This window comes from Musca domestica, unplaced genomic scaffold (genome assembly GCF_030504385.1).
Source record: "Musca domestica strain aabys unplaced genomic scaffold, Musca_domestica.polishedcontigs.V.1.1 49, whole genome shotgun sequence".
NCBI lineage: Eukaryota > Metazoa > Arthropoda > Insecta > Diptera > Muscidae > Musca > Musca domestica.
The window spans coordinates 7,243,036-7,268,288 of record NW_026712344.1 but is presented as its reverse complement, the minus strand read 5'-3'; the positions used below and the strand labels follow the sequence as shown (position 1 = coordinate 7,268,288).

The following is a 25,253-nucleotide window of genomic DNA, read 5'->3' as shown; positions in this document are numbered from 1 at the left end:
ATAGCATTTTTTCCAGTCTTTATAGTTTTATGTCTTTGGTACCATCTTATTTATATTATACTAGCTGGCCCGGTCCGCGTTGCCGGCCCATAGTTTTTGTCTATTATGCATATTTGTCAAAGCATGATTATTCAAAGATATGAATGTTATAAATGTTCACGTACTGGTCGATTAGTTTTTAATTTTTAGTCAAATGAGCAGTAATTTGGAATTTACTGTACTTTGTACAACTCGTAATTGAGGGCTAATTGATTTAAGAATAGGCAAAGTTAATTACTTTTTTGAACCCATTAGCACCTCAGATTGTGCATTAGAGTCCTCATAAGTCCCCCTAACCATGTCGGTCTGTTTGTCCGCCAAAAGGTGGACTTGAGGGGATACTATTACATGGAGAAAATCCTAAAATTTGTAGATATGTTGAAATTTTTGTGTAAGATTTTCATCCCCAAATACTCATTTTTAGCCAAATCCTTTGAAATATGGTAAAATGCGAAACATCGACCTACATTGAAAACTTTCTTCACCCCTTATAATCCAAGATGACAAATAGAGGCCAAATCAAAAATATAGCTATTTTACATCCATTACCGTAAGATGGGAATTAATTTTATTTGCCATTTAAATTGTAAGTTGGAGTCCATATTTTTCATCATAGTATAATTTAATGACGATTCAACAAATATTCGGTCCCGTGCTACTTTCTTATATTTGTAATTTGTTCATGTTTTCACAATTTATTTCATATAGATGTATATCCCAAATCTACGTTCCCAACCAATATTCTCTTGGGGGTTACAAATTCAATAGAATACAATTTTTTCTTTTCTGACCACACATTAGATGTGAAAGTGGACTTGGGGATACTCCAATGTGGGGACTTTACATGAATAAATTTCTATGTGGCAATTATCTGTACGATGGTTCCTTACCCCAGGGTAGCATAAATAAAATTTTTTAGTGGTCAAGACCAATATGGGCCCTACTCCGAAAATTTTATGCGAAGAGGTTCTCTACCCGCCTTAGAAACAAAGATGCCAAATAAGGGCCAAAAATAGAAGAAAATGGCGAAGACTCCAAAAATGGCTTAAATCATACGATGATTATTTATGATCGATATCATGACCTGCTAAAGCGATTTAAGGTATCTTAAATGTTCAGGAAGAATTTTTGGAAGGATAGAAATCCTTTTCTTACTAAAAGTCCCATTCGCTCTACTATTTTGCACCCTTTATATTTGGTATTTTACTGATTGTACTCCCAAAAATTTTTGCATTTTGAGCTCTTATTGGACGGATTATTGTCACATGAAAGAAGTAGGGCCACGCTTTGAAATAAGCCCCATTAGTCTTTTTCGGTCATTTTTGTTTGTTTAAATGTCTGCGCATCTTCCAGCTGAAGCACGATGTAGGCCCTGGAGTTGAAAGGTAGATGTCAGTTACCATCGTATTTCGCACTTATTTCATTTTTTTTGGTGAAAAATTGTATATAGTGAAAAATTATTCTTTATTTTGTTCACAAAAAATCCACTGAATTCAATATGTATTACAAATTGAAAAAATTGACAAAAGAAGAATAACAGATTGAAAAAATCTTTAACTTGTTCGCTGATTTTTTACAGCAACTGTTTAAAGATCCTTACAAAGTTTGTCAATAGAATGTACTTTTATTTTAAAATTCAATTCCATTGGAATTTTTTTTCGATATTTTCCCGTTTTGAGAATTGTTGCAATGAGATCTCTTTTTTCGTGTTTCTTTTTAACGATTTTGAAAAAGTAATTTTCTTTTAACTTTGGTGTGACCGCATTAAATTATTTCGGTATCATCTATTCCGTTTCGTCACCACATAATTCGGTACTACACTTCCATGTAACCCGTTATCAATTTCAGTTCTCAAGAAAACAAGTCAATTAAATAAATTGGTATTAATATTCGAATTCAAAAATAAAATATAAAAAACACTACAAATGTACATTAGAAAAAAGTAAGTCAAAATGGAAAAAATCATGCAAAATAAAACATTACTATTGTACATTTCAAAAGTCAAAATGAAAATGTTAACATACCACATTTTTAAGCGATTTTTTTGGATATTATCCTTTTCGGATAAGAGACAATTCCGAATTTGTATGAATCATTAAAATCAGTTCAGCGGTTCTAAAGTTATAAGCGTAGTAACTAACACAACTTTCATTTATATATATAGATGTTTACACCCTGCAACACTATGTGTTGGGGGTATTATAAGTTTGATTGGGCCAAAAATTATGTAACACCACGAAATATTGGTTTCCCACATAGGAAAGTATATATGGGTCTTCCTATCTCACCGAGCTGAGTCGATCTAGCTATGTATGTTCGTCCGTCCGTCTGTCCGTCTGTCCATGTTAATTTGTAATCACTCTACACGTCGTAATTATGGCCCGATCTTCACGAAATTTAGAATGGAGGTGGGGCTAGGGTCTCAATAGAACCCTATTTCTTTTGGAGATGACCGCATAATATTTAGTGGTTGAAATGGACCAAAAACAGAAAAAATCCTGATTTTGCAGTTGCTCTACAGGCCGCAATTATAGACCAATCAAAGCGGAAGTTACCATGGGGCTAGAGCTTAGGGCAAGGCAGAAGCCTTCCAATTTTGATGGTCATCGGGTAATATTTAGTGGGTGAAATAGGCCACAACATTTGTGTTTAAAAAGTTAAATTTTGCATTAAACCGCGAAGATTTTAAATCCCGGCGAAATCGGAAATAGACGAACAGGTCAGTTCTGACCGTTTCGTAGATGCCGATAATAAATATATCGGTTATATATAGCGAAATATATACAATGTGTATATACAAAGGAAGGGGATGTTATTTAGAATGTTTATATCTCATATAGGTGAGCCTAAATTTGGAGGTATAGGGGCTTCTTGCTTTTGGAGATGATTGCAAAATATTTAGGGGTTCAAATTAACCAAAAACAGAATTTTTTTTTACGATCACACAATAGAAGCTAATTGACACGCCTGTGGCGAGAGTTAGGGACAGGGAAGAATTCCAGCATTTTGGATGACCATTGGATTATATTTAGATCTAAAATGGACTACAACAACTAACAGCCCGACGGAGTGCATAAATATTGGCAAATCTTCGAATATGGATTTGGACATAAGGGGGCTTCTAACATATTGTAGTGTCGTAGGGTAAAACATAGTCGGCCCCGCACGACTATAGTCTTGCTTACTTGTTTGAAATAATAAAATGCGACTAAAAAACGTTAAGTTCTGGCTGGCCGTAAGGTAACGAAAACATTTTAAATACACCTTCTGGATTCAATAAGCCGCTATTAAAGTTTTCTAAATATCGGGTGGTACTGTTATATGGAAACAATGTTTTGATACTAGTGATAGAAAACCATACGGAATTTTAAAGAAATCCATTATCTGGAGATACTGCTATATAAAGGGCTTTGGAATGATGTGGACCTCTAAAGACAATATTATGCTACAGCAAGTAAAACTCTCTACAAACTCCAAATACTAAATAATATATTTGTATTACATTATACTCATTTTTGTGTATTTTTATACCCTCAGACATATGACTATATACCATTTGATAAGACCAAAAACGTGGCTCATCGAAATAACGGTTTTTGACCGTGGTTCTCTTTGAACCAAATCCGTTTCAGGGCATTTGAAGGCGAACTAGGGGTGTACGTCCGTCTGTCACCTAGCTGGTGAGCACGATTAATCTAAAAGGATGTACACGTATTGCTCCAAACTTGGTACATCGTAAAATTATTTTCAGACTTAGATCGAGTTCGGGAATGGAAAATATCGGTCCACTCCTTCTGGTAGCATCCGCACAAAACGTCAAAATTTTCATTGATCACCCAAAACTTTGTAAATCAAAATGTTTTATCAGTCCTAGGTCAGGTGCAAAAAGTGATAATTTCGCCCAATAAATACACCAAAAAAAAAAAAGTAAGCAAAGGCTATAGTCGTGCGGCACCGACCATTTGATACCCTACAACACTACAACATGTTAGCAGCCCTCTTATGTCCAAATCCAATTTGTAAGATTTCGCTTTTGAAATTATGTCACGGAGCACTGCCCAGATATTACCCCTAGCATTTTGACCAGGGACATTTGCCCAATATTTACGCACTCCATCCGGCTGTTAGTTGTTATGGTCGATTTTACAGCTAAATAAAATCCAATGTTCATCCAAAATGGTATAATTCTTCCCTGTTCCTAACTATCTTCTCAGGCGCGTCGATTGGCTTCAAATGTGTGATCAGAATTTTTTTTTTTGTTTTTGGTTCATTTGAACCATTAAATATTTTGCAAGAGGCCACTCTGTATCTCCAAATTTAGACTCATCTATATGATTTGCTTGTCTACGATATTTAACTATATTCGTCAACGAAATCAGCATAAAAAAACTAGAAGTTCACCTTTTCTCTATTTCGGATATAGCCTGTAAGTAATAGTGCTCCATTCTGCCCGCTGTCCTAAACTCGAACTTCATGCGAGATTTCGTGTCCTTTGCTTTATATTTGTGACCTTTATAACGGCTGAAAAATCGGGAACATTTTTAGTTGTTTGTCCATTTCAACCCCTAAATGTATTGCGGAAATCTTTGAAAACAATAGGCATAGCCCTTCTGCGCCTAACCCTACCCTTGTGAAAATTTTCGTCAGGAACGGGCGATAATTGCAATATGTATATAATAACCCTAACCTGTGTTGTAAGGTGAAAAAATATTATTGAACAAATCACAATTGGTCAATTAGTCATCGCTTTACTATTTTATATAAAATTGAAAAGCTGTATAGAGAATGTTTTCTACATTTTAGGTAATATTACACCAAGACCCATCTCTCATGTGATGGATTTCATATAAGCTAAATGAGTTAAAAATGTCTGAAAATAAGGTTTTACCTATTACTTTCACCTTCCTGCAATTCCATTACATTCATTTCCTTTCGTCCGTCCCTTTTTGCACTTCCATTACCATTCGTAAAACCAATCACGTAAAGGGTACGTATACTTAACATTCATTCTCATACGCACCCATTACCCCAAGTGTTTTTGAAAGTTTTTTTCCGCCAAGTTAATATTTATGGCTCATTGGATAATTGCTAATCATTTACTCCATATACGCTGCTCTTATCTAAATGCAATGACCCATTAACTTACCAAACTTTTGGGATTTTTTGCAAACAATAAATTTAATTGGGTTAAAAAAGCTGCGATTTAACGACATGCTTTCAAAGGCATTCATTCATTTAGACCATTTAACAAAGCAACAATGTTTTATGTTATCAAATTGCCACAGTTGTTGGTTATAAAAAAAATCAACGACAAACTCCCAACTCGCCGAATGGAGAACAACAAAAAACATAACCTTAGTTCCTGACTTTATGCCAAATTCCTTGGGTCGCCGGTTTAAGATTTTTCTTCTGCACCATTGTATTTACGATAAAGCCGAACCAAACAGAACGGCAAAAGGAAATCATAATTCTTTTTCTTTAATTTCAACAAATAAAAAATGTATTCATTTTATTTATGGTTATTATTGTTATTTTTACTCTGGCCTTCTTGTGTTGCCTTTTTTTCTTCTTGCAGAATTTCCTGATAAACGACCCCAGCTATTTACGGACCATACACGATATGAGCCGGGTGATGTATTGCGTGCTAACTGTAGTACGCCACCATCTCGGCCAAGAGCTGAATTAAGATTTACGATAAACAATATACCGGTAAGTAACAAAAGCTAAACAAAAAAATCCGCATTGAAGCTAAGAAAAAAAATAGTTCAGAGAAATATCATATGAGAACACATTGGAGAAAATATTCAATTTTCACGCTGTATTGCATCGAAAAAAAATTTTGAATTGTTTCAATTCTTCAAAAGGTGTTCCTTGCTAAAATATTTAAAAGATGAGTTGATAAAAGTTTCTAAAATTATTTTAATCCTCAATGTTTCCCAAATCCTCCTACACTCTTAGAAATATTTTTCAAGAAAGGCGAAGATTGAAATCCAAGAGTTACGCGATGTTGTAACAGTAACTAACTAACTACTACAGTTAGAAATAATCTTAAAAAAGATCTTTACAACTACAACGCTACAATATGACTACAACGCTACAATATGTTAGAAGCCCCCTTATGTCTAAATCAATTTTAGAAGATCTGGCGATCTTCTCCAAAATCAAGAGGCCCCTCTGTATCTCCAAATTTAGACTCATCTATATGATTTGCTTGTCTACGATATTTGGTTCGCTTTTTGTGTATTTCGGATATCGCCTGTAAGTAATGCTTGTATTTTTTCACACAAAAGTCGCTGACCTAAACTCAAACTTCATGCTAGATTTCGTGTCCTTTGGTTTATATTTGTGACCTTTATAACGGCTGGAAAAACAGGAACATTTTTGATTGTTTGTCCATTTCAACCTCTAAATATATTGCGGTCATCTTTGAAAACAATAAGCCTAGCCCTTCTGAGCCTAACCCATGGTAGAATTAAGAAGATAAAGACGTGCAATCATATGTTTACAATTTTTTCAAAAATATTCATTTGACAACATCTCATTGTAAAAATGTTTGTTTATAAATTCAAATCCGAGATGGGAACCTGTTTTTTTGCAGTGAAATTTGACAAGGTAAATTACAGAAAATACAAAGATGGGAATGCTTATTTGAAATGACTTTACCTTCTTAATTTTACCATACAACCCTACCCTTATGAAAATTTTCGTGAGGATCGGACGATAATTGCAATCTGTATATAATGACCCAACCTGTGTTGTAAGGTGAAAAAATATTACAAAATATTCACTTCAATATTATAAGTCAAATTGAAAAAATCGCCTGCGATTAAAAATATGAAAAAATAAAAAAAAAGTCACAAAATACTACAAAATCTATATTAACATCATTATTGGCATCTTTTCATGCGATTTTACACTTTTATGCCAAGAGGGCATTCTGTATTGACAAAATTTGTCAAAATCGGTCCAGCCATTCTTGAAATATGAGCATTCTAGCTAACATACCCTTTCTATGTATATATGTATTGTACATATTTTGCTATATATATCAGATATATTTACTATCGGCATCTTCGTAACGGTCAGAATTGACCTGTTCGTCGATTTGTGATTTCGCCGGGGTTAAAAAAATCGCGGTTTAATGGAAATTTTGTCTTTTATTTAACACAAACGTTATGGTCTATTTCACCCACCCGATGACCCAGCCCTAAGCAGCATACCAGGTTAGGTTAGGTTGAAAAGAGGGTTGAAGCAATTCGCCGCATGCCCTGTTGGGTATACATTTAAGCCAGTATAGGCCTGTTGTGCGCTCTAGACTAAGGTTTTTTTTTTTTTTTGAAGAAGGCGGGCAGTTTACAGTCTGTTATATTTGAAATTCAGTTGCCTTTATGAAATTTCTTAACTGTCTTATATCATTTACCATGGTTTGATTAAGGTCTGGTATGGAGGCGTTCCCTAAGAATTGGAATCTGAAATTTGCAAACGCTGGGTATTGGCAGAAAAAATGTTCCAAGGTTTCGTCATCTTCCAACCCCATGCATATGCTGTTTTCTGCACATCCTATCTTGTACAGATGAGCTTGTAGGCCCGGGTGCCCCGTACGGATGCCTGTTACCTCACTAATCTCTTTTTTACCTAGTAATAAAAGGTTTTTCGTTTTCATCTCATCGGGATCACCCCATAAGATTTTTTTGGTTTTCCCTACACCCTCATTGTTCCATTGGGATATGTGGGCGTTTGTTGCTCATATCTTTAACGCTAGACGTGACGCATTAAGTGGCACTGGATTGTCTACGTTTATTGTTGGTAATTCCCTGCCTGTTTTGGCGAGAGAGTTTGCTATCTCGTTAGCCCTAACTCCCGTGTTGAGAGTAGTTGTTGATTGATACTAACTTTCGCGTCGATTGGTCTATAATTGCGACCTATCGAGCAACTGCAAAATCACGATTTTTTAGTTTTTGGTGCATTTTAGCCCCTAAATACTATGCGATCATCTCCAAAAGTCCTAGCACCACCTCCATTCTACGTTTCGGGAAGATCGGGTCATAATTGCGAACTGTAGAGTGATTACAAATCAAACATGGACAGACGGGTTTTAAAATTACGCCAAAATTTTCCATAATTCGTTGATTTTTGTCGAATGTGTTTAAGGGAAAAATATTCTATAATCTAGATCAAATTAAACGAAATTTGTAAACTTTCGACAATTTTTATGTTTTATTAATTCCACTTGTATTTATATAGGACCATTTGTTTTCAGAAATTTTCGATTTTTTCAAAATTTTATTTTCTGTCATTGCCAGTGAGAGGAATAGTTTTCCATTTCAACCTTTCCCCAACAAACAAAGACTTGTCCCAAGACAAATCTCAAAATTTCTCACCGTGTACGACGACATTTTAAAACCAATTTATGTGTAACTGATATGGAAAAGCTTAAATAAGAGCAATGTGTTGGCACACATTTTAACCGTTGTGTAAAATATTTTCAAGTTATGGAATGGCATTCCTCATAAGAAAAGATGAAATTTGCTAAACATACAATATATATGCTGTTCGTTGTGTAACTCTGTAAGTTTATGTGCTACCAGAATTATGTACCAAGACAAAACACACACAGTTTTGTCTTGGTACATAATTCTAAATACCCAGTAAACAATTTTTGCCGAATTCTGTCCGAGTTCTTCCAGAATCCCTGAAAAGATGTCCGATTCTAATTTCGAATTCCTTCCGATTTCGGTACGAAAGTTGTATGGACGTGGTCACCCAATCCGAATTTTCGGAAAAAATATTCGATTTTCTGGACGAATTCGGTCCGGATTCAGTGAAAATTCTTGGAAAAGTAGAAGAAAAAATTAGATGTTCGGAAAAAAAATAGGTCAGAATTTGGAAGGAAATTCGGCCAGAATTCCAAAGAAAATGAAAAAAATCGCTCAGAATTCGGGAGAAAATTCAGATTTTCTGAAAGAAATCGGTCAGAATTTGGAAGAAAAGTCTGAAAAAATAACAACTACTATGGGAGAGAATGTAGCAAAACACCACCATTCGTTTTCATGTGGGAGAGAACATGCCAGAGCAATAGACAGTCTACTCTCCGTTTGGATAGGAAAATGTGCAGAAATTCTTAAAAAAACGTTTAGAAAATCTGACCAATTTCTAGCAGAAAATTCTGAAAAAAAGCCAGAAATTTCGGAAAAAATCTTAAATCAGAGCAGTCGGAAAAAATTGTTTACTGGGTATGTACATTAATACACACGCACATACGGCGTAAGATTCATATATGCACAAATTTGTGTAAGTGTGCATATAGCATGCTTTACACATTCGAAAAATGCTATTACATAATGACAGACTATAAATTTTACAGTTTTAAAATTGTTATTAATTGCTAATTAACGATACGAGACTATGATTAATAGTTGTGTAACATGTTACAAAGTCATGAATAAGAGCAACTATTTACACATACACACTCACATCCACAGCTTTGATTTATACAATAGTAGACGTTTATATAAATTGCATGTGGTGTTGTAGAATGAATACTGAAAGGTAAAATTTGATTCCGGATGTATAGGAAATCTAACAAGTAAAAAAGCAGTAAGTTCGGCCGGGCCGAACTTTGAATGCCCTACACCATTTGGAACGAATTAGAAAATTTTCAAAAAAAATAAATCCAATAAAAATTCTTTTAAAATCTTTAAAATATCTAATATAGGAAGGTGCCTATATATGGGGGGATATACGATATTGTGGACCTATAAAGACAAATCTATGTCTGCGTATAAAGTACCCACAAGGAACTCCTTGTATGGATTTTCAGATAATTCCATTGGAAAAAGTGGCTAAAATCGTCAAAATACCGAATATAGGGGAGTACCGTTATATGGGGGCTATACGATATTGTGAACCTATAAAGATAATTCTCTGCCGAGGTATAAAGTACCCACAAGGAACTCCTTATGTGGATTTTCAGACAATTCCGTTGAAAAATGTGGGTAAAATCATCAAAATACCGAATATCTGGGGGTACCGTTATATGGGGGCTATACGATATTGTGAACTTATAAAGATAGTTCTTTGCCGAGGTATAAAGTACCCACAAGGAACTCCTTAAGTGGATTTTCAGACAATTCCGTTGAAAAATGTGGGTAAAATCATCAAAATACCGAATACCGGGGGTACTGTTATATGGAGGCTATACGATATTGTGGACCTATATTGATAATTCTCTGCCGAGGTATAAAGTACCCACGAGGAACTACTTGTGTGGATTTTCAGACAATTCCATTGAAAAATGTGGCTAACATCATCAAAATACCGAATATCGGGGGTACCGTTATATGGGGGCTATACGATATCGTGGACCGATATAGCCCATCTTCGAACTTGACCTGCCTGCAGACAAAAGAGAGATCTGTGCAAAGTTTTAGCTTCCTATCTTAATTCGGACGGACAGGGCTAAATCGTCTTAGAATTTTACGCTGATCAAGAATATATATACTTTGTTGGGTCAAAAATGATTATTTCGATGAGTTACAAACGGAATGACGAACTTAATATACCCTCCATACCTTTTTTGGTGGAGGGTATAAAAAGAAGTAGGCATATAGAAAGTTGTACATCCAGTATATTTATAGAAACTTGTCCGTGTCTAAACTTTTTAGTACCCACTTACTGAAAGGCGGGCGAAACTAGGATTATGATTTAAAGGTGTGCTAATATTGGCTTAATACTGTGTCATCGTATTAAACGAATGATAAAGGAATAAGTAAATAAATGTCTTGGTTGGTGTGTGGTAGCAGAGTTATAATTCTGTTGAGGTGTGTAGGTTTCCGTTAGAGTGTGGAGGTGAAATACTCGTGTGTCTGGGGCAATGAAAAAATCTAGAAGAACGGAGCTGTACTTAAACTTTAGTACTAGGACACTAAAGCATTGCTAATTGGGAATCGAAACGTACAATGCAGTTTGAATTTGAAATTGTGACAAAATTGATGCATATATGTAAGGTGAACGGATAAAATATCGTTATAAGTACTTTAGTACAGGGTTGTCCATATTCGACGGACCCATCTGGCAACGCCATAACTTTTGAAGCGATGTCACGTCGCTTAATGACATTCCGCGTTTGAAGCGTCAGTCCCAGCAGATTTTTACCATGAACCAATACACGCCACGCGAGCGCTCTGAAATAGTTGAAATTTACATTCAACAGAAGAAGTAAATTGTGAAAAAAAAATGTGAGAAGTGCGCCTTCTAAGAACACCATTAAGCGTTTATACGAAAAATTTTCGACTGGTAAGGCTCTTTCTAATCCGAAAAGGCCATATAAAAGTCGACCACGGCGATCGGCCGAGAATATCACTGCCGTACGAGCCAATGTTGAGAGGTCCCCAAGAACATTGGGCAGTTGGGCATGGCTCGGTTCACTTTACAACGGATTATTCGCATTGATTTGCATATGTTCCCGTACAAAATTCAATTGACGCAAAGAATGTTGCCTGCGAACAAGCCTCGTCAATTGGATTGGTCCGGCGGGCAACCCTGTACCTTTCGTTGATTATGGCAATTATTTTCTAAACCACCTGCTAATCTCAATCGTATAATCCGATAGCTTATGAAATGTACGATCCATTGGCAATATGAGAGTATACGAAGTCCCGCCCAATTCCAATGTGCCCATGGAATTATACTGATCCAAGGATATCAGAAATGACCATATACTTTGAATATACCGGCAAAATTGTCCTGGAAGGCACAGTTTGGTATAAACTTGTCCTGCCACATAGTATTGTAGTGCGAGTTAATGGGTGTCTTGGCTAACTAAATTCGAAATTTATAGGACCTCGATAATTTTAAGAGGATAGAAATTTTCCCTTAACATTTATGGAAACATTTATTAAAAGTAAACTTTCTATCCCTAATTCTATTCTATTCTGGACATAACCTTTCCCCAATGCAATATTTCGTGAGGATCGGGTGATAATTGCGACCAGTGTGTAATTCCCCAACACGTACTTTACAAAATTTATCCGATATCCTGGATATCAGCATCAATTTTATCCTCTGAAGTGACCTTCTCGTATAGTTTTGATATCGCTTGTCTATAATTCTGACCTGTAGAGCAACTGCAAAATCAGGAAATTTTTCTGTTTTTAGTCCATTTCAATTCAATGCGACCTGTTGCAAGTTTAAAAATTAATATGGACAGACGGATGGAAGAACACTTATGAACACTTAGCTCTGCGAGACAGGAAGATCCATAAATAACATCCTATGTCCAGGACCAATATTTCGGGGTATTGCATTTGTTTCCCCAATCCAACTAATATATAAAAATTTATTATGTATAAAAGATTTGTTTATCCGGCATTTTCCTAATTTAAACTGCAAAAAGCTGTGAGATCACAATTGGCTTTCAGGTTTGCTAGTGTGAGGTGATTTCAAAAATGTGTCCTACAAGGGGATGATTAATATATTGGATATTCGATGGAACTGATATTTACTATATGTTCACCGTTGGCACTTATACTTAAGTTATGGAGGCTTCTTCCCAATTCCTTTTATATGTGTTCGAGTGTGTTTACCAGTAGACAGGTGAAGTTTGTAAATGGGCCATGTCGGTCCACGGTTTCCTATATCCACCATATAACGGTACGATATTCCGTATTTTCATGATTTCCGTATTTTCATAAATTTTTTTAACTAAATTCGGAATTTATCTGAGCGGACCTCGATAATTTTAAGATGATAGAAATTTTCCAATTTTTTTGCGAACACCTTCAAAACTAAAAGGTAAGTTCAAAACTAATTTAAGTTGTAGTTTTCGGATTTTTTTTTTTTTTTTAATTTTTCAAGTTTCTTCCAAATGGTAGAAGGAATTAAAATTTCGCCCTGGCCGAACTTAGCTGCTTTTTTACTTGTTGCCATTCGTATTGGCACTTGTCGGAGCAACGAGGGGTACGATGATTACTAGTGCTAAACAATATTTTGTATGGTCCCAACATAGCGACCTATATAACAATTCTACTGGATTTTTGTTGTTTTAAAGATAAGATCTGCATTTTTCGGGTCACACTGTGATAAAATATATTATATCTTCGGGTATTTGTTTATAACATGCAGAAGGAAACGAAATGAACCTACGGTTCCTTTTGATGATCTTCGTAGATGATCTTCACATTCTGAGTCAATTTTTCCATGTCCGTCCGTCTGCCCATCCATCCGTCTGACTGACTGACTAGCTCAGAATTAACGCCTAGATGACACGGTTGTAACTATAATTTTGGAATGTCGTGTTAAAACGGTACGAAAACTACTATAATGAATACTTTGCGTTCGACAAATGTAAATTTGGAATGGGAGTGGGTGGAGTCCAGGATAGATGTACCAAAGGGTTTGTGAAAATTTATACAATATTTGGTACCATTTTCTATTTGATGAACAGATAGTGCTTGCTGTTCAAGTGTAACCTGGACAAATAAAGGTAGTTTCGGAAATTTGTACTAAAATTGTATGAAAAATGCTGAATGGTACTATATTTGGCATTGGGTGATAAGATAGGGATAAAATTCTAAAAAGTAATATTTAGATTACTAATTGTATATGGATTTGAAGGTGGTTTGTAAATGCGTCGAACATTCGTACGAAAAGTAAAAATACTAAATGCGGTATTGGGTAAAGGAATAGAGCTGGAATTCTCAAAATTTACATTGAGTTGTCTGTTGGTATCTCGAATTTAGTTATGAAGGAAATTTTGGAAATGTTTACTTAAATGGTACGAAAAGTACCAAAACGTACTACATTTGGTATTGGATTAAGGAATAGAGCTGAAATCCTGAAATGTAATGGAAGAAGCAGGGGTTTTGGAAATATGTACTATAATTGTTCGAAATTGGCACTACTCGTAAATTGAGTATTGGGTGAACGGATACCACTGAAGAGCTGAAGTTTAATATTGAGGTCGTTGTTGGTACCTGAAATTGAGATGAGAGTTTTTACGAAAAGTACTAAATATTACTAAATATTTTGAACCCCCTATGGGGATATAGGGTCTTGGGTGAAGAGATAAAGATTGTTTTGGATATAGGTACTAAATGTTGCGAAATTCTGAAATCTGAAATATGGAATTTTATATTAAAAGGTAAACCTTTTTCTATTATTCTTTCCGAAAACGTATACACTTGAAAGTCTGAAAATTTAGTCTGATGTATGAAGTTGTGATTAAATAAAATTGTCATACTGAACAAATTATGTATTTTGAATACAAAAAAGGTCTAAAACGAACTGCTGGAGCGAATATAAAATTTTAAAGTGGACAATCAAGTTTGATCTATACCGATTTGTTCTATAAGTGCATTCCTTTCGCTTAATATGAGATTTTCACGTTTTTGTTTGCAACATTTTTGAACTTTTGTGGGGAAGATATCGGAAAGAGTGTACCTATAGATTTCATCTACACGCTAGCTCTAACGTAGGCAAAGATGTTAGGATCTTCAGGGTCCGATTTTCATCAAACTTCGCACTAGCACTTTTTATACCCTACAACACTATGTGTTGGGGGTATTATAAGTTTGATTGGACCAAAAATTATGTAACACCTCGAAATATTGGTTTCCCTGTATATATGGATCTTCCTATTTCGCCGAACTGAGTTGATCTAGCTATGTATGTCCGTCCGTCCGTCTGTCCATGTTAATTTGTAATCACTCTACAGGTCGCAATTATGGCCCGATCTTCACGAAATTTAGAATGGAGGTGGGCCTAGGGTCAGAATAGAACCCTATTTTTAGGAGATGATCGCATAATATTTAGGAGTTGAAATGGACCAAATACAGAAAAATTGCCTGATTTTGCAGTTGCTCTACAGGTCGTAATCATAGATCAATCGACGCGGAAGTAAGCATGGGGCTAGAGCTTAGGGCTGGGCAGAAGCCTTCCAATTTTGATGGTCATCGGGTAATATTTATAGGGTGAAATAGGCCACAACATTTGTGTTAAATAAAAGTAAAATTTTCCATTAAATCGCGAATATTTTTAATACCGGTGTAATCAAAAATTGACGAACATGTCAATTCTGACCGTTACGTAGATGCCTATAGTAAATATATCGGATATATAGCGACATATATACAATGTATATATACAAAGGAAGGGGATGTTTGCTAGAATGCTTATTCTCAAGAATGGCTGGACAGATTTTGACAAATGTTGTCAATTTAAAATGCCCTCTTGGAATAAAAGTATAAAATCTAAATAAATCGCATAAAAAGGTGGGAATAATGATGTTAATATAGATTTTTTAGTATTTTGTGACATTTTTTATTTTTTCATATTTTTTATCGCATGCGATTTTTTCAGTTTGACTTATAATATTGAAATATACATTTTGTAATATTTGTTCACCTTACATCACAGGTTGGGATAATATACACAGATTGCAATTATCCGATCCTTACGAAAATTTACACAAGGGTAGTGTTAGGCTCAGAAGGGCTAGGCCTATTGTTTTCAAAGATGTCCGCAATATATTTAGGGGATGAAATGGACCAACAACTAAACATTTTCCTCATTTTACAGCCATTATAAAGGTCACAAATATAAACCAAAGGACACGAACTCTCTCATGAAGTTAGAGTTTTAGACAGCGGGTAGAATGGACCACTACTTTTGTTGGAAAAAATACCAACATTTCCATTCTACCGAAACGCTGAAAATAACTTACAAGCAATATCCGAAATGCGCAAAAGGCGAATTTCTGGCTTTTTATGCTGATTTCGTTGACGAATATAGCCAAATATCGTAGACAAGCAAATCATATAGATGAGTCTAAATTTAGAGACACAGAGGGGCCCTTGCTTTGGAGATGATCGCAAAATATGACACAAAAACAGAAAAAAATCCTCATCACACAATCGAAGCCAATCGACACGCCTGAGAATAGAGTTATTGACAGGGAAAAGTTCTAGCATTTTGGGAAAAGTTCTTGCATTTTGGTTGACCATTGGATTATATTTAGCTGTAAAATGGACCACAACTACTAACAGCACGACGGAGTGCGTAAATTTTTGGAAAATGTCTATGGCCAAAATGCTCAGGGTAATATCTGGGCAATATTCCGTGACACAATTTCAAAAGCGAAATCTTCCAAAATGGCTTTGGACATAAGGACATAAGGAGCTTCTAATATATTGTAGTGTTGTAGGGTTTCACATGGTCGGCCTCGCACGACTATAGCCTTTGCTTACTTGTTCATATTGTAAAAGAATAATTACTGTCACTAAATATTTACCTTTGGAGGGGTAGCAGGGGAATTAGTTTTCGTTCTTATCTAAATCCTTTTCCAAAATTTTGAACTTTTGTAGGGAGGTCCCAGAATGGATGAACAGATATTGTACATATCCGAATTCAATCTTACTTGTGCAAAAATATTATGATGTACAGATAGATATTTTACTTTATCAAATAACTCATACCACACTGCTGTGGGTATAATAATGTTAATTGACAGATTTTCTTCAGATATAAGATCTGGGTTATACGGTCACCCTATCATGACAGTCGGCAGATCAATTTATACTGTCTAACTTGTTTTTATGATATAATTTCTATACATTGAAAATTACTACAAATCAGGTTAATACTCCAATGTTTCAATACTAAATTCATATTTATTTGTATATACCTCTAACTTTAATAAGAAACAATTTTATTCGTTTTACCTCACGTAAAGCTAATTTGTCAACACACACATAAACACTTACAAACGTAGGTCTATCGAAAAAACATACAAAAATTATGCCCATACATTTATCATGCCACCCTTACTGACACATTCACTCGGTCTTTCTTTACACAAGGATCCTCAAGTATATGCAGGACATGGTAGTAGACACACACTTCGACCTCGACACACACGTACCCAAGCATATGCCCATTCGCCGTGATAAGTTGCGTTACGTTCTGTTTATGTGCGTGGTTCATGTACTGGTGTTTTCTTTAAGTATCGGTCGTTAGTTTCTCTAAAGTGTGTGTTTAGGGAAGGAAATAGCGCTTACATGGCTGTCAAACTTTGCACGCGTTTCTTGAAGAGGGGGGTCAGGGAGGGGGGTTGCTACAGAAGCCAGAGCGAAAGCACACCAAGTGTGACTATATTCTTTTGAGGATGCTCTACACTACCGTGGTGCTGTGCTGTGTTGTGGCATTCGTTATCGTTTGTATTTCTTTGTTTATTTGGGCAAGCCTGTGAAAGTTATGTGAACTGTTTCATTTTCACCATGGCAATCAAACACTTCCGCCCATAGTGGTTAACCTTTGGTAGGCAGTGGCAATGCTGCAAAGCATAGCAACAATGGCATCCATTTAACATTGGCTGTGTCCAAAAACCTGTTGGCATGAGAGTTTGATTGAAAGTCGAGGTTAATATCTTTGTTACTTGAAGATTGCGAACGCAAATTAAGTAGCCTCCAACCAAACTCTTGGCTGGCTGGCTGGCTGGCTGGCTGGACGAGTAAACAAATGAAAGACGATAAGACTGCGTACAGAATAACAAATGAACGAAACTTGTGCCTGAAACCACTTGAAATGTTAAAAGAAACCAAATACACAAGGATAGAGCATGCGAAGCTTTGCGGTTTGTAACACTTTAAAAAGTTTCAAGATGAAAACAAAGTTTCGAAATAATTAGAAATTTGCCAAAAAAAAAGAATACAATTCTTATATAGACAAGCTTTCTCGTAATATTGAAGAATTAAACTTTTCATAATATCTTGAAAATTTCACTAATCTATTCATTGGATTAGTTACAGGTTAACCGTTCTGCATAGGATACTTCAAAGTCATTCTATATTAGAAACAATTTATGCTACTTAAATCAATTAGCAAATATTTGAGCTTATGATGGCAACCATGGTTTTCATAGTGGTAAACACAGTGTCAACTAAGAGAATTAAATAAAAAATAATCAAAAAACAAGTTAAAAACTATCAGTCGGTTTTGTGGACAGATACATACCCTCAGTTTACGCCTGATAATAAAATATATTTGGACTTGATTATTCAAAATGTCTAAACTTAATTGGGGTGGTACCAAAGGAGTGGGCCAATTCTCTTTCGCATATGGTTTAAGTCTGAAACAATTATTGCGACGTGAAAGTTATGGACTATATTAACTACTTCTTCTCCGTTGTTTGAGATAGTTGCACCATCTGGCAACGCCATAACTTTTGACAGAGATGTCATATCGCTTAATGACATACTGCGTTTGAAGCGTCAGTCCAAGCAGATTTTTACCATGAACCAATACACGCCACGCGAGCGCTCTGAAATAGTTGAAATTTACATTCAACAGAAGCAGTGAAAACTCAACGTGCTTTTAAAACATTAAAAATGTGAGAAGTGCGCCTTCTAAGAACACCATTAAGCGTTTATACGAAAAATTTTCGACTGGTAAGGCTCTTTCTAATCCGAAGAGGCCATATAAAAGTCGATCAAGGCGATCGGCCGAGAATATCGCTGCCGTACGCTGCAGTTGGGCATGGCTCGGTCCACTTTACAACGGATTATTCGCATTGATTTGCATTTGTTCCCGTACAAAATTCAATTGACGTAAAGAATGTTGCCTGCGGATTAGCCTCGTCGATTGGAATGGGCTCAAAGAGTCATCGAAATGGCCGAAGATGACGAGCAATTTTGGAACAAAATTATCATGTCCGATGAAGGCCATTTCACATTGAATGGGACCGTAAATCAGCAAAATTATGCCACTGAAAATTCTCAGGAGATTCAAGAAGTGCCACTTCATGACGAAAAAGTCACAGTTTGGTGCGGCGTTAGTGGGAAAACGGTCATTGGGCCGTTTTTCTTCCAAAATGAAAATGGCCATGCTGTTACCATCAATCAGGAGCGTTATCGCGACATGATGACGATTCTTCGATTTTCTGAAGAATTTGTTTCCGGGCCGTTTCATGTCGAAAAGTGGTGATTTGGACTGGCCACCGCGTTCGCCCGATTTGATACCGCCTGACTTCTTCTTGTGGGTATATTTGAAGTCAAAGGTTTACGTTAACAAGCCAAGGACCGTAGAAGAGCCCAAGGACAACATTCGTGAAGAAATAGCCGCTATTTCGGCCGAAATGTTGGCAAAAACGATAAAAAATGCAGCAAAAAGGGCACAATACGTCGTCAACGCCAGAGGCGGCCATTTGAGAGATATCATATTCAAAATTTGATGTAAACAAATCTACTTGGAACAAATTAAATGATTAACACTGCCAACCGCCAATTTTTTATTTTTTTCTTTGATTTAAAAAAAAAAAACATGGTCCGTCGAATATGGGCAACCCCGTATAAATATTGAGATGTTCGAAATTTGAAGATAATCGGACTGTTATTTCTCATTTTATATGAGCTATGATTATTTTGTGGGGAGGTACATGACAGAGTGAACCAATATTGTCGCAACCAACCCTAGCATTGATACAAACATTTGGATTTACAAAATTTGAACATAATTGGAGGCTCCTTTTTGTTCTATAATGTAAATTATGTTCTATGAAAATTTTGACCTTTTTTTGGGGGTAGTATCACAAGGAGTGGTCCGATACTTCCTTCGGCTACTTCCTTCGAAAGTTATCATGAACACCAGCTAGACCGACAGACGGACGGACACTCTTACATCGACTCCATAGTCCAGAAAAAGATTTGGTCCAAAGAGACCTATGGTCTGAACCCGTTAATTCGTTTTGGCCGTATCAAATGAAATATACCATCTGTCATATGGCTCAGGGTATCTTTGGAAATGTGGGAAATCGTTCTGTAAAATTCGTTGCAGTATCGTAGCAGCAAAACGAATTAACTAGCGCGCAAGAACAACTTGCACGTTCATTGTGCTATTGGGAGAGTTGCTACTTCGAGGGGGCATTGCCTACTTAGCAGGTTTATAAAAGAATTTGCTGAACTTTTACCTGGAAACCAATTTTGGAACTGGCTGTATTTAATTTGAGTGGCCACTAATTGTCACAGGAGCTTCAGTTTTCTTTACCAACACTAGCTTCGACTCACTATTTTGACAGTAAAATAGTATGGTAGATATAATCGTGCCAATTCGTTATCCACCCGATCTCCGAAGTGAATACCTGTGGTTCGATATGACAAGTCTCCGGTTAACTATCCACAAAAACACGAGCTGAACACTGCTGTACCTAACTCCGCTCAACAATTCACGAAGCCAACAAATCGTCTGAAACCCGAACATAAACATTGTAATCAACGATTACCTTTAATCGTAAATACCCAAAATTCATTAATCACATTTCCCGATCATCTTCAAATCGTCGTAAGCCTTGAATTTCCGCATATTTTTCCAAGTCTGATGATCTATCCAAAAAAAAAGGTGGGGAGTTCAAAAATTGGGATATAGCATTTAAAATGGCCATATTTAGGGATACAATTATATGTGGCATATTCCAAAATCTGGACCTTTATGGAGCAAATAACAATCGCTTGGGATGAAAATTGTAAGCAGGATAAAAGTTCTTTAAATCGGCCAGAACCGCTAGAACACATCAACAACCCTTCGGGTTACAGGTTTTAGGGTCGAGTTCGAGTAGATGAACTGGAACTCGTATCTACGCTCGGAGATTAGTTAATCGGTGTATGCTTCGGTCTACGAATACCTTGACGTTATTACTATAGAGTTCGTTAGTGGAAGCTCCTGGTAGAACTGAAAGTCTGAAGCTCCAGAAGAGACAGAGAGCCCGAAGCTCCAGGCCACTCAAGATAGTGAGAGCCAGTCAAATAAAAAATCTCAGCTAACAGTTGATTTTAGTCGTAGGGCAGATTTTAAAATCATCACAGGCAAGCCTCCTGCAGTAGCGAGTCTGATTCTTCAACCAAAATCAAAACTATATATGTAGCCTCCATAGTTAAGTCAATGAGAATTATTCATCATGTTAGGGTGTTGATGGAGTGGTGGTTGAATGTTGTTTGCTATTGTTAGCGTGTACTTGACATATGTACATAATGTCTTCTTTCACGTTGGACAAATTATATCGAGATCGGTTCAGATTTTGATCCAATATAAATTTGGCCTATTTTGTGGGCAGGGACCAGAAGATGTAATGATAGTTGTTAATTTCCTCACCTACCATAGTCCTATAAAAATAATAATACGAATCGAAAATTTTAAATCATATTCTCCTTTCGCGTATCATTCGTATCAAATGACCATGGGTATACGACATTTGTTTTAACTTATGTAATTCACATATGTATTTCATATTTTTTTTATTATAATATATATTTTTCGTTAATAAAAGTCATAATTGAACCCAAAAGCAATATATTGATATATTTTTTTTTAATTTAATATTTCTAAAACGTGCTCTCAGGAAAGTTTCATTTTCGTATTTTGGCATTGATTCGAATGCTTTTGTTTTTTCGATAAACCATCATCCATGTATGTTTTGTATAAATTTTGGGATCATCTATATTTCATTTAAATTGGGAAAGTGTACTTCATTTTGAATACAATACAAATGTTTTATTTACACTGTGCTTGCTTTAATCTAAACCATATTGTGTCAAGTGTCATTGTCAAAGGACCTCTGCTAGTACATCGCATATAGAATGTCAGAGACTACAGACTCTGACACAGACATCAGTCTCGAATCTGTCTCCAACAGAAATCGTTTCCATGCACACACACACACAAGTAACTATACATATGTATAAATGACAAAAACAAAAACAACGCTATATAAATGGTCACATATGTTAAACTTTACAACCAACAACAAGAATATATGTATGGTAATTTGTCAGAGTGTTGGATTTTTTATATTTTTCTAAATTGGGTTCTGGTGTGAGCTCTGTTATATTCATTTGATGTGTTTGGTATCAGCGTTGACTTATGGTACTAAAGATCTTTGTTAGCTTATCCGCAATCTCAGATTTGACAAATTTGCATGTGGTTTATATTATGGCCTAAACAAATGACTACAGTTTTGAATGTTTTGTGTTTTTTTCGCCTTCTTGCATGCCATGACTTTTTGTATGAAGGAAAGGTCATAGGAAGCTTAGATAAAAGGAAAAAAAAAAAAAACGATTATGAAGTCGACTTTTTGATACTTTATTTTGCTATGAAAATCTATATAAATATTAAAGTACTATATATGTATAAAATCAAGTTACATTTTTGTTTAAAGTAAATGCAATTAGCCTCCATTGAACTTCTACGGAAAATCTAAAAAAAAATTAAATCAATAACTGCCGATTCGATTCAAATTTGTGTTTGTATTTAAAATAACCTACAGCAAAATGTAAGAAACAGAATGCAGTTACAAATATTTTGTGTTTAGAATTTAATTAATTATTCCCATTTCCCTGTCATTCCACCATTATTCTTAACGTGTTGCAAGTAATTGTGTCAAAACAATCACCCTATGTAGGGTATACATAAAAGAACGATCAAAATTTATCCACATAAATAAAATAATAAAGTAGTTTTCCTTCAAGTCAATGCTGTGGGGAGTATAACATTCCATTTGAGGAAACAGCAACAACTTAGCATGCCTTAGTTTTTAATAAATAATGTAAAATCGCCTACGTTTTTTTTTTCGTCTTTCAGTTGGAACATAAACATTTATGGTCCCCCAAAAAAGACGAACATGGCAAGCCAAAGGAAAATCTATAGACATGTTGTGTCTGTCCAGTTGATGGGTTCACCCAAAGGCAATTTGCAAAAAGGCATTGTTATAAGTTTAAAATAACAAAGGACATATATTTTTGTGGTGGTGGTAGTCTTGCATACACACACAACGCTGCCCATAAGACCTCCCTCCATATACAAATTCTCATATGTTAGATAGTTTTTTTTTTTTTTTTTTTTTTTTTTGTTATTGTTATGTGACGTCTAATACGAAACGAAACACATTTTTTTTAAGTCACAACAAACTAGTGACACATGTGAAAGATATATTAGCACGTGTGTCACCCAAAAGACATAGACTAATGGATACGAATTTGAGTGAATTGGGTCGAGTTGATGTGACCACAAAAATCTCAATATCCCTTGGTTAAATTTGGACAAAGGACAATGATTCAAAACATCTGCAGAACGAAAAGTAACATAAAAGACTTATATACGAATATAAATTCTAAATTTATTATTTTATTTTATTGTAAAGAACTAAAATCATTGGATCATTTTTTGCTGTCAAGTAGTAAACAGTTTTATATGTCTGCAACAAATCAATTTAATATATTGTTTTGTATTGGAAATTAAAATCACTGAATAATGCATATATTTTGGGCGACAATGTATTCTAAAAGGATCTGTTTTCATTCTAGTGCAAAAAAAAAACAGTAAGGAAAGCTCAAAAGTCGGGCGGGGCCGACTATATGATACCCTACACCACTATGCATATTAAGTAGAGCTCTCGTAAAAAGGTTTATACAGGCCATTTCAGAGCTCTATAAGATATTTGGTACAAAATCAAAATCTATCTAATTCTATCGTGCATTTTACGAACTATAGCTATCTCTGAACCGGGTTTCTCCAAATTTGACGTATTAGCTTCTAATTTCGGTTATGTACGAAAATTCAGGTGATTTGGGCTGATATTGACCATTTAGTGCACATTTAACCCGAAATCGGATGAAGATATATATGGGAGCTATATCCAAATCTGAACCGATTTCGATAAAATTTAAAACAGCTATTCCATCTCCATTCCATGCTCCATCTAATACCTGGTACCAAATATCACGGTTGTGTAGTGAATATTACGAATGTAAGGGACTAAAACACTAAATCGGATGAAACATATATATGGGTGCTATATCTATATCTGAACCGATTTTCACTAAATTTTATATACTTGCTTCTAGGCTGAATTTGGTCCGATGTACTAAAATTCAGTCCATTTGGACTTATATCGGCCATTTGGTGCACAATTAACCCGAAATCGGATGAAGATATATATGGGAGCTATATCCAAATCTGAACCGATTTCGATAAAATTACAAACAGCTATTTCTGGGCTGTATCTTATATCTGGTACCAAATATCATTCTTGTGGAGTGCATATTACGAATGTGAGAGGCTTAAACACCAAATCGGATAAAACATATATATGGGAGCTATAGCTGTTTCTGAACCGATTTTCTCCAAATTTGTTGTATTTGCTTTAAGGCTAATCTCGGTCACATGTGCCAAAATTCTGGCCATTTGGGCTGATATTGCCCATTTGGTGGTCAATTAACCCGAAATCGGATGAAGATATATATGGGAGCTATGTCCAAATCTGAACCGATTTCGATAAAATTTAAAACAGCTATTTCTGTGCTCCATCTAATACCTGGTACCAAATATCACGGTCGTGGAGTGCATAGTAGGAATGTGAGGGACTTAAAGATCAAATCGGATGAAAGATATATATGGGAGCTATAGCTATATCTGAACCGATTTTCTCCAAATTTGATATACTTGCTTCTGGGCCGAACTCGGTTGGGTGTGCCAAAATTCAGATAATTTGGACTGATAGTGGACATTTGGTGCACATTTAACCCGAAATCGGATGAAGATATATATGGGAGCTATATCTAAATTTGATCCGATTCTCACCAATTTCAATAAGGTTCGTCCTTGGGCCAAAAAAATATTGTTTGGAAAATTTCATCTCAATCGGATAATAAATGCGACCTGCATCTTGTTCACAAGAATACATGGACGGACGGACAGACGGACTGACATGAATAAATCGACTCAGAAAGTGATTCTATGAAGGTTCTCAAAAGTAACTATGGGTCTATCTCGTTTCCTTCTCCATGTTACAAACAAATGCACAAAGACATAATACCCTTACCACTATGTGGTGTAGGGTATAAAAAATAAAGTTTAACACAAGACAATGGTATATAAAATGAAAATATTTTAATGACTATGTCGCTTGTAAATATGGTATTGAGTGGTAGATGTGTATTTGGTATACAATGTACAAGTACTAAAGCTGGCAGAAATTTTCTAAAAATATTTTCTGACTTTTACATTATCTGTACATAAAAAGTGCGCTATGAGAACCATGCCAATATTTTATCAACGGAAATAGAACCATTACAAAATATAAATAAGATATTTTTCTTCCAACATATTGTAGTGTTGTAGGATGTTTATTTGTTTGCAATATAATCTATATCTGGGATACCAGCATCAATGTA

General features: G+C 35.5%; 1 protein-coding gene across 1 annotated transcript in view; it reads left to right on the top strand.

The window, feature by feature from the left end:
* LOC101896471 (uncharacterized) overlaps positions 1–25,253 on the top strand; it is a 189,259-nt gene that overhangs the window by 110,670 nt on the left and 53,336 nt on the right. Inside the window, exon 5 of the mRNA XM_059127989.1 lies at positions 5,615–5,748. Coding sequence (XP_058983972.1) covers positions 5,615–5,748 — 134 coding nt within the window. The remainder of the gene's footprint in view (positions 1–5,614; positions 5,749–25,253) is intronic.